We start from the raw sequence: 11,648 nt of genomic DNA, 5'->3' as shown, positions 1-11,648 counted from the left end.
CCGCCCCCCTCCCCCTTTGAAAATCATGCATTCCTGGGCCGAGTTCTACCAGGTCCATAATCGGCAACGATGCTCAAAATCGAGTTTGATGAACCACGTGGCCGCAGGAGACGGAGCTGGCCGCACCTCTCTTTTCCTTGCGCTTCATACAAAAACATGTGCTGACGTCAAACGCGGTAGGTTCGGCATGGCCCTCTTTAGAAGAAACCTTGACCATCGCTAGGCGGCGAGCCAAACTGGTCCAGCGACGCACGTGCGTCAGGGACCACGTGCGCCATTATCAGTGGGCTGGGTTCACGTGAGACCCAGTGTTTACTTATTCCTCTTTCCTTCCTTCCTCTTACAAATTTATGATGGAGGGAAAAATCAAACTACAATAAAAAGTTGGTGTGATTGCGCGGAAATCGAATCTCCTCGCACAGAGCAATTCATATTCGTTTTAATTTTATATATTCGAGGTTTGCAGCGTAGATCAGCCAAAGCGATCTGCACAACAAGCAATTTTTCTTCACCAGGTTAGGAAGCGTCCGTTCAGTTCCCGAGTTTACGGAATCCCCGTGAGATCTGCCTCCAGCCGGCGGATCATTGGACCGTAAATGCCCTCCGAGTTGACCGGCACGAAAGGGCTGACGCCGTTGTAATTTGGGAGCACCTCGTAGGAGGACCGGGCAGACGGAGCCAAGGCGTTCCATGTGTCGAGGACGTCCTGGACAAGCAGAGCAAATTCGATTAAAGTAGGAAATATAGTTTAACACCTTCACGCCGGTGCGAGAAACATGCTCTCGTACGCTACAAGCCCGAATGCCGATGCGAGAACATGGTTCTCGTGTTTGCGATCCGTCACTGCCGGCACGAGAACATGGTTCTCGTGCCAAATTACATGCTAGAGACCTAAATTTTTAGCCGAAATGTTAGACATTTTACGTAGATTCCGAATATGGGATCGCATTTTCGGTACGAGTAACCCCAACTGATTTAGATGTCCTGAACGGTAACAGCTCACGACGAGAACCATGTTCTCGTATCGGCATTTGGTCTTTTCGCGTACGAGAACATGGTTCTCGCACCGGCGTGAAGGTGTACTACACTCTAAATGATGTACAGTGAAGATTCTCCATATTATGGTGGAAATGTTCCAGGTGGTGCAGCTGACTTCGTAACATACCATTGAGAATTCACTGTACCTTAAAGATATTTTGACGAATTTCGTTGGTATTATGAAGAAAGTCTCCACCATAATATGTTGGAGCAGCCTTTCACCGTAAGACATTTACTGTGACACTAGGTTTGTCGAAACCTCTTAAGAAGAATAGCAGGAAAACTGACTACACAAATAGGCAACCCTAGCCCGCCTCATACGCTTTTACCACTCGGGACTTTGGCTCGTGTGACCTTGACCCGCTGCCCCGATTCAAGGATCTTAAAAAGTAAAATTTTGTTGCCCTAGAAATCGAGGAATCCTATTCAAAAGATCTTATAAGGGCGTTCCCCCCAAGACAATCTTATCTTAAACGCTGGCGAATTTCACTCAGTTTGACCATTTCGGACGGGCACGAGAGTAAGCGGAATATATATCTGCACGCATTATTGGTTTCTTTGATCTTTTATCTTTACATTTCAGTGAATTCAATCAGAAATTATATTGATCACTGTAATTCAAAGGATGAGACATCTCACCTATATTCGGCGATACAAAATGTATCACCGAAAAAAAGGTCGTACACGAATGTATCGTGTCTCACCCCTCAAAGAGTGAGATGTATCACCAATTTATTTTCAGTGATTTGTAGCTGTCTCAAATGATCGAACTGAGTGAAATTTGCCTGCGTTTAAGGTCAGATTGTTTTGGGGGAACGCCCAAATAAGATCTTTTGAATAGGACCCCTCGAAATATATTTGTGGCAAAATGCTCCATTTTTGACCAAATTTTAAACAGAATCTGAAGAAAAGGCCCAAACTGCTGTTATTCCAGTCATAAAGTTAAACGTAAAATTCGTAAAATTTCGGTCGTTTCTCCCGAAGTCTCCCGAAGGAACTCGATCTGAATATTCTGGCGACTGAACCTTCAAAATAAATAGAAAGCGCCGCCACATTTCGAAATTTCGGCTCAGTATCGACTGTAAAAACAATTACTTCCATGTAAACTTTCTAGATTCATAGTGATTCTTGTGCCTATACTTCCAGACACTGTGATGGCGGTGCACACTAAATGTCATGGGACTTTTTTTGTCCCATGAATTATCCAATTTCAAGCACATCCGGTGGTGATGCAATTTTGTGTCCGCCAGGCGGGACAAATTGTCTAGTGAAAGTACAATTTGCAGCGGGCGTCGGACAAAATGTGTCGCCAGAGCGGAACAAAATTGCATCAGCGTCGGATGTGCTTCAAATAGACTATTCTAGTCGTGGCTGAGTGAAGAACAAGAAGAATCACAAAAGACGCTATTTAGGGCATTTAAAGTGAATATATTTGATGAAATATGTTGCATTTACTACACTCTAAAAAAATAATGAAATTTCATATCCAAAGGAGTCTAAAATTTCATAATTACGTTCTAAACCTCAATTTTTATAACCTTCGTATGAAATTTAAGATCGTGTAATGAAACCTAAGATTTGGGTTATGGATTTTAAGATTAACTGGTTATAAATTTTTAGAACAGAGTAACTTATAACTCCGGTTCTTAAAATCTAGATTTTCGCTTTGAAAGTTTATAACGCTTGCCGATTTAAGAGCAAGGTTCTGAAATTTTTAACCGTTTAGTCCTGCTCCCTAGTCCTTTATTCATGGTAAATTAATAAATAGGTGAAGTTTTCATTTTTATCGGCATGTGTTAACATTTTCCGAACCGCTCAGGTAGGAGTCCTACACTGACAAAAATTTTGTCGTAACTTAGCGACACATTTATCGCTAATTTTTTTTAGCGACAAGATTAGTTGTGGAACGAATAGCTTGTTAAACGGCAGAATGACTAAGGCGGCAAAGCTGCTCAGAGAAAAGTAAAGAAAAGCTCATGTGACGTCAAACTGTTAATAGAATTTGGCACTGGACGATTCGTTAAAGCCGGTTTAAACTTATTTTGTATCTTGATCTGCCCCATTATAGCATCTGGTTTAAGATAATTTTGACCTCTTCATTAAAACTTGAAATGGGTTTGTCTCTGAAAATCGCGGCAACTCAGAACTACTTATGTAGATGAGCCATGGTTTTGAATCCTTGCGAAATTTAAAGTGATGTTATTATGAAGCTGAAAATAAACGTAGCGCTCCAAAGCATTTTGGCATCGTCTATTGTTAAGTTACCTTGTAAAAGGTGAGCTGTGGGTAAGGGTATGGTCCACTGTCAGCCGCCTGACGTCAGGTTGCACAAACCTGCCGCTAGGTGGCGCTTGGAGCGCCGTGCCCGTTCACCAATAAGTATTTCCGATTTATGTTACGAAAGTAAATAATTTTTGATAGATATATCATCAGTTGCCTAAGTAAGTGTCAGCCCTAGCCGTTGGCTTTCAGTTTTAAACAAAATATTACACTTAAGTCGAGAAAAACGCTTGTCCAAGTTGCCACTCGCTGGCGACTGCGGTCGGCCATTAGGTTGGGTGCACGCAAGATCCGCTTTCTGATACAGAGTCCGGGAGTGGATTGAGATGTCTCTCAGGAGGAAGACGGCCTCTTGCAGAGATAGTTAGTAAGTCCTTCATTTTTTTTAAGTGCCTTCCCAATGGGAGTGACGCTGGCGCCACGTTCTCTCGGGAGAAGTCATTGCTGTCTGAGATTTCATCATTTGTAACATATTCGTGACGAAAGGGATGAAGGTTTTATTTACACATTTTGTGGGCAGTAATGAAACTATTATCATGTTTCATAATATTGGTTGTAGAGATTCATAACCAAATGTGAATTTTCAAAACACGTAGATTCTGAAAATTAATAAACTAGTTCTTACATTTCATAAACCACTTCTGAAAGTTAAGAACAGCAAGTTATGAAATTTAAGAACGTTTTGGATATGAAATTTAAGATCCATTGTTCTACAATTAACTTCAAATCCAGATTATGGAATTTAAGAAGCATTTTTTTTAGAGTGTAGAAAATATTTGAATTAACTTCTACCAAGCAAGGGGACTTAAGCATTTGAAGTAAAAGTGCAAAAAAGTACGCTTTTGTGATTCTTCTTGTTCTTCATTCAGCCACGACTAGAATAGTCTATTGCATAAATCGTGGGACAAAAAAAAAGTCCCATGACATTTAGTGTGTAGCGAACCTGCTGGTCACGTTCTGATCTCACCTGCGGTACGGTCACGGTGTCGCTGCCCAAGGCGTAGAAAGAGCATGGCACAGTTGTTGCAGCTATGTTAACATTTTCTGGGGTGGTTCGGTTATATCGCCTCATGTTCTCCGTCGGGCCGTAGTCGAAATACGCCATGTATTTGACTGCGTCAAACATTGACACCATGAGCCGCGAATAAGTTAATTATGTATTACCATTCTCCATGGAATCACAGAAAGATATGACTTCGGATAGGGAAACTCTAATACGTACTCTTGCCAACTTGTTGAAGATAATAGTTGAAGGCAGTAATCGATGTGCTATCAAGTGTGTTCCGAGCAATATAATAGAAAAACGGCTGAAACAAAGAAACTTCATTCCCAATACGACAAACTTACATGACATTTTGTTAGATTTTTTCCTTATCGTGTTCAGACAATGGGAAAGGGTTTCCGAGATCTCCCTGAGGCTAAACACATGAAGTTCTCCGCACGGTAAAAACGGTTCCTGGTTTTCCCAGGAACTTCCTGGAAATCGCCTATACCTTCACCATTGGCTTCCTGGGAAAACCAGGTTCCGTTTTTGCCGTGCGGGAATCAGGTTATCCAGTCAGAATTTTTTTTTTCGAAATCAGCATTGTTTTCTCGCCACATTAACTGGATAGTTGCAGTTTTTCGAACGAAAGGTTCGTGTGCACAAAATACTGTGATGTCTCGTACAAAATTTCACTTAGCATTTATTGTGTTATCACTGAGAATGAAAAAGTCATGATCAATACCCAATTGAGGGCGAGGTACATTTTATCACCCAAATTTGGGCGAGGATTGTTTCCTCCCTCATCCAAATTTGTGCGAGGAAACCTTTCTCACCCAAATTTGGGTGATAAAGAATTCCTCGCCCCAAAATTTTAGTTATGATTATGATTCTTACTTTCTCAGTGTATAGGGGCAATTTGCATTCGCCAACTCACGTAGTTGAGCTCCCTTGTCTGTCCGCCAAGAAGCTGGAAAAGGTAGTAGCACGTGATGGGAGAGATGCGGCCGCACAAGTTGTAAAACACCGAGTGCACCACTGGGTTCATGAGGGCAAATTCGTTGTGCAGTGTCAGTGCTCCAGCGGCCTGTTTCAAAATACATGACAGAAGGCACCGTCAACCGATTGCACTTTACATGTAGTACACAGGAAATTTCCTGGGTACACTGGCAAATCTACAGCGTAACTCTATGCTTGAGTCAAGCATAAAGTTACGCTTGAAGACGTTACGCTTGAAATCAAGCATAGACTAGAAATTCTCCCATGCATTTACATAGGGGGAATCTTGGCGGATAGGCCTTTTACGCTTGATTTCAAGCGTACACTGTGGCAAAAAGGTACGGAAAATTCTGTTAATTTTTTTGCCAGGATTCCCCGTAGCCCTCTTATCAATATTCTCCGTAGGATCTTACAGTATTCTCCGTAGGGCCGCACAGTATTCTCTGTAAGTCCGCACAGTCTTCTCCGTAGGACCTGGAGGACTGCTCTGCAAACTGAAATGTGTGCATGGCACGCTCTATTTGGAGCATGCCAAGAAGCACGCTTTAAATTGGAGCGTGCTTGGCAGGCACGCTCTAAATTGGAGTGTGCTTACCAGGCACGCTCTAAATTAAAGCGTGCCTGCCAGGCACGCTCTATTTTAAAGCGTGCTTAGCCAGCTCACTCTAAACCACAGCATGGACGGCAACCACACTCCTGAATGCTCGTAATGGCTTTTATTTTTTAATGATTTAAGAAATATGTACAAATGCAAGGTTTCCATTTTATATTTTAAAGAAGCAACATTTCAAGTCTTGTTAGTGCTGAGATGTGTCTTACGTCAACAAAGCTTCTCAGCTATTTTCACAACTATTGATGTACTTGTACAACGGGTTAGACCTGGAAGGTTTCTTTCAATAACCATAGAGGAAACAATTAAAACGTTTCTCATCCAGAAATACACATACAGTGTATGTTCGACAAGTCTTGAAATGTTGCTTTTTTAAAGTATAAAATGGAAACCTTGCATTTGTACATATTTCTTAAATCATTAAAAAAAAAAAGCCATTACGAGCATTCAGGAGTGTGGTTGCCGTCCATGCTGTAGTTTAGAGTGAGCTTGCTAAGCACGCTTTAAAATAGAGCGTGCCTGGCAGGCACGCTTTAATTTAGAGCGTGCCTGGCAGGCACGCTTTAATTTAGAGCGTGCCTGGTAAGCACACTCCAATTTAGAGCGTGCCTGCCAAGCACGCTCCAATTTAAAGCGTGCTTCTTGGCATGCTCCAAATAGAGCGTGCCATGCACACATTTCAGTTTGCAGAGTGTATAGTCCTACGGAGATCACTGTAAGGTCCTACGGAGAATACTGTGCGGTCCTACGGAAAATACTGTAAGAGCCTACGGAGAATATTGATAAGAGGGCTACGGAGAATTACCACAAGCTGTTTACAAAATTTTCCGTAGCTTTTTGCCACAGTGTAAACTGATTACGCTTGAAAACAGTAGGCAATACTACGCTTTAGTTTTACCAGTGTACTAATTAATACCTTTGTACAATTTTTGTTCGTGGTCTCACATAATTTTGCGCGTATGTGGTTAAAAATAATACAAAATTGTATAAGTACATTCAGTGAGCAGCACGTGATGGCGCAATGCATTATGACCACTCTACAGAAAAGCGAATATAGTATGCACTGCCTGGAGCATGCCTGCAAGCACGCTCTGGATCGCGCGTACCTGCCAGGCCATGAAAGTCATGTACGCAACCGCACTGAGAAAACCTTACAAACTATTTTGGGCCTTACAAAGAAAATTAGTTTGTATAACAAAGTATTTTGAGCATACGTAAGCTTACAAAGAAAATACTTCGTAATTCACGAACTATTTCTTCGTATAACAAAGTATTTTAGTTTGTTATATGTATGCTCAAAATACTTCGTAAGGTTTTAAGAGTGCGAAGCATACATCTAGTGCTTAGGAGTTGTCTGTTCAAGTTAGCGTGTGAACGACATGTTTCATGTAGTCCGTGCGCTAGCAGCCACTATGGCAAAAACGTACGGAAAATTCTGTTAATTGTTTTGCCAGGATTCTCCGTAGCCCTCTTATCACTCTACAAATCGTAAAGCGTCCATTGTACGCTCTACCTGGTGCATGCCCGCGAGCACGCTGCAGCTGACGCACGCCTGCTAAGTCTGCACTGACTAGTGCATATAGGCTACATACACTCTCAGACTCGTATTGAGTTTTTTCTCACCATTATTGACATTTTGTCCTTTGCTTACGTAGTTTTTTAAGCAGCAATAATATGTAGTATTTCCTTTGTAACCATGTACTATATTGTTCACTATAAAGACTAAATTGTCATCAATTATTTACTATTTTTTAAGTCAATTGCGTATTGACTCTTTGTCAGTAGCAAATTGACTTAAAGTCAATATAACGAACGAAATCTTACATAGATATTGACGAAATAGTACTTTTTATTGCTGTGTAAAATACTCTTTAACAAAGGACAAAAAGTCAATAACAGGCTGAGAGTGTAGGGTTTGTTAACCGAGATGCAGGAATGAGAGGCACGGGACTTCCAAGATTTGAATGTGCGGCTTTTCGGACGAAGTTTTGTAGGTACATTCAAGATGGCTCTAGAAGATGGGTTGCAGGTATGGTCCAGGTAGAGCATACAATGTACGCTTTTCGATTTGTAGAAGGGAGAATAATAACGTCTGCACAAAAACTGTTTTTCAAGAGATACAAAGTCAATACGAGTCTGTGTAGAGAAGACATCAAAGAAGTTCCACAGGAGAATAGTGTGCACGCTACAGTTATCCCAGTGGAGTGTCCCTGCCTAGCAACTTGCCTACCTAACATCTATGTTACGATGTTGACATGTAGTGTCATGCCAAACAAAGAATCTGAATACACTTAATTACTACGTATTTGTGTGCATATAACTTTTGCACAAAATTGAGAACGCGCGTAAAACGCACGAATTCGCGAGCGATAGGGAGTCAGACACCACAATTGTATTCATTCAGCGTCGAAAGTTTGGTGTGTGACGTGCATCTAGGTCAGACTAACCTTTTTTGTAAAAACAAAACAAAAAGTCTAGTCTGAGTTTGGACACTTTGCGATGGATCAGGCTGGGTGCAACTTATTAAAATGGGTACTATTTATACACCCATTAATGGGTTGGACCCAATTAAATGGCTGCATGAAAAGTGCCCATTTAAATGGGTTCAGCAAATGGGTTCTGTCTGCTTACGCACAAATAACTACATACAAAATTTGAGTGAACTTTCGGAAAAGTTCGACAAATTCCTTTTCCGTTACCGTGAGGACGTCGCGCAGGAGGGCGAGTGTGGCGAAGGCCGTGGAGCTGAGGCGGCCGAGGTAGCCGATGGGAGCGAGCAGGTAGGTGCTGGCCAGGAGGCGCTGGTAGCGCTGGCCGTGCACGTGGTTCATGAAGAGCAGCGCGGTGCCGGCCTGGTCCATGCCCATGTAGCGCAGCCTGGTGCTGTTGGTCTTCTCGGAGACGAACTTGAGCTGGGCCGGCAGGTCGATAGAGCCCCAGTGGTACGCGCTGCAGTGGGTCAAGCAGATTTCTAAAGCCGCACCACACTCGCAATACTCTGACAACCTCGGAAACTATTTCAGGCCTTAGGAAGAAAAGTAGCTTGTCATTACTTAGTATTTTTTTTAGAATACACAAATATACAAAGAAAATACTTCATCAGTTATGAACTACTTCTTCTGGTTACAAAGCGCAAACGATATAGTTTGTACCTTGCATATGCTCCTTGCAAACTGATCCAGGAAGCGGAAGAAGGGGGTAAGTCGAGTTGAAACCGTCCAATTTTGCAAGGCCTTAACCTTGCAGGTGGGAGAACAAGTGGGGAATGTCATCTAAAAATAGATGCAAGAGGATGGGACTTATCGCACCACACTTATTTTTGGACCAAATTTTCACTCATGTTTACGTGATAGACTGATAAGAGGTCACTGAATCAACTCGACTTAACCCCTTCTTCCGCTTCCTGGATCAACTAATGTACACAAAGAAAAGTAGCATGCTGGTATGGGTCATTCTACAGAAATGTTACAATTTGATGTCCCTGCCCCTTTGTGACGAAACGGTTTGTCCTAGAAAGACGCGGTTTGCGCGGTGAGATGGTGCTTTTTGTGCTTCAAAATGATCCACTATTGGGTTTGAAAGTTTCTGAGGTTTTCAGATGGCTGTGGCCTCCGGAAGGTGCAAAATGTAAACTCCGTGGCTGTCCCGATGCGTAGTTCACTAAGTTTGCGCCTCTCGTATGTCTAAACGAGACGCAGGACAATCATTCCCGACGGCTCTATTTGCTAAGGCACTTTTATACTTTAACTTAATCCCACTGACTTTAGTAAAAAGTTTGAAGCTTTGAGCCTGCACAGAATTAACTTTTGTCCCGAAGTTTTTACTTCCCTAAAATCCACATGTGCACTGTAACGAGTTTGGCACTACAGGAGACAAACGGGAAGTCACAGCCTCAATCTGAAGACTGCAATGGATTCCGGATGAAAAAACACATCTAGCCACCAAGTTTGAAGGATGTGAGTCCAATGGCTAGCATCTAATTGGTACCCAAATTTCAAAAAGGGGGTCGCGTATTTTTTTTGTATGTAAACTCCGTACCCGATTTGCCACGGATCCCCTGTGCGTCAAACTTTCGAATTGTGGATAAAAACAATGCTTTGGTGGTCCTTTAGTCAGCTGTGTATGCGCGTTCTACTGTTCCAACTCATACGGCTGCAATCCAGGTATTTGCTTCAAAATGTAAACTCCGTAGGCGTCAATTTATGTAAACTCCGTAGACATTTCCCCTATGATTTCAGTGGAGAAAAATTTTTTTCTCGAAAAGTGTGACGCTTGATATCGTTTCGCATTCTGCATGCCGAAACAAGAAAAACAAGCCCAATATGAATGAAATCGGACAACTTTTATTTTTTCACGGTTCTAACTGCGAAATTGTAACATTTCTGTAGAATGAGTCGTATGAGGTGTTTAGAGTATTCGTGAGCTTCTAAAGAAAATACAACGTGATTTACGAAGTTTTTTTAAGTAAATCAAACTAAAAATATTGTACCTTGCATATGCTCTACTTCGTCAGGTTTGAAGCCTGCCTCTTGGGCACACTTGTGACCCAATTATCCGTGTACGGTCTGGTAGGTTGTCACTAGCGAAAACAAAATAGTCGGATGTGCTTAAAATTGCATAACTCGTTGGACAAAATACTGTCCTAAGGCCTTTAGTGTGTATTGTTGAGTCAGTTCCTAAGAGTGGCCGTCTCCGTTTTCATGCGGAATACGTTCAAACACTTGTGGTGACACGCTGAGAATACCCTCACTGTGACAAAAAGCTACGGAAAATTCTGTTAACAGCTTGTGGTAATTCTCCGTAGCCCTCTTGCCCATATCCTCCGTAGGACCTTACAGTATTTTCCGTGGGCCCGTACAGCCTTCTCCGTAGGTTCTGGGAGACTGGAGTCTGTATAGTCCTACGGAGACGGAGAACACTGTAAGGTCCTGCGGAGAAGACTGAACGGGCCTAACGAGAATACTGTAAGAGATTGCGGAGAAAACTAATAAGGGGGCTACAGAAAGTCTTGGCAAAAAAATTGACAGAATTTTCCGTACCTTTTTGCCACAGTAATGTAAAGCACTATTGGTCAGAACTCACTAAAAGTCCCAGAATTCAGAGCTCGTGTCGCTCAGAAGCAAGTTTTCTCGTCCGAACAAATATCCTCGGAAAGTTATCAGCCAAACGTCGAAGCATCGCCGCGCCAGACGGTACACTGTAAGCAGAATCCTTAGCTTAGTTGAACCTCCCGGATTCTACCTGACATGAGACATGTAAGAGAAACATGCAAATTCCAACCTTTGAAGTTCAAATACTCCCGGTACGGAGTTCATTTATAAACGTCATCTGTATTTCGTGGGAACAGAACAAACCTAGACTGTTTTCCTTGATGTAAATAAAGGTAGCCGCATTGGATAGGATGCCGGGTGGGAGAACAACCACAGCGCGATACGAGGCGCACGTTCTGCTGCGAACTCGGAACACTCCAAGGACGTAGCCGTCAGATGTCGTCACGTTGTAGTTCTCACCGGCAAAGCCGAGCTTCTCCGCTTCCAAGTCCTGAAATGTGCGGCATTCGTCCAAAAACAGCGTCTCTTCCGGGGGATTTTCACATTCAAACAAATGTGACACTATGCCCAAAAGGTACGTGTCATTTTGTCATATTCGTTTCAACATAGATGTGAAGTTTAAAGGGAGCTTCAAGTCATACTAATGGAGATACAGGAGATATGCGAAGAAAGAGTCTGCCAACTGTTC

General features: G+C 42.4%; 1 protein-coding gene across 2 annotated transcripts; it reads right to left on the bottom strand.

The window, feature by feature from the left end:
- Positions 1-384: 384 nt before the first annotated feature.
- On the bottom strand, positions 385-11,450 carry LOC117649721 (lipase member K-like; the record flags this gene model as incomplete). Of its 2 annotated transcripts, XM_034392702.1 has the most annotated exon segments (7): positions 385-706; positions 4,286-4,431; positions 4,541-4,625; positions 5,238-5,387; positions 8,609-8,858; positions 10,992-11,106; positions 11,264-11,450. In XM_034392702.1, coding segments are annotated over 7 exon segments (1,095 nt in total), but the record flags the coding sequence as incomplete, so codon positions are not given.
- Positions 11,451-11,648: the final 198 nt, after the last annotated feature.

The sequence above is a fragment of the Thrips palmi genome, unplaced genomic scaffold (genome assembly GCF_012932325.1).
Source record: "Thrips palmi isolate BJ-2018 unplaced genomic scaffold, TpBJ-2018v1 HiC_scaffold_4, whole genome shotgun sequence".
NCBI lineage: Eukaryota > Metazoa > Arthropoda > Insecta > Thysanoptera > Thripidae > Thrips > Thrips palmi.
This window is presented reverse-complemented; position numbering and strand designations above follow the sequence as displayed.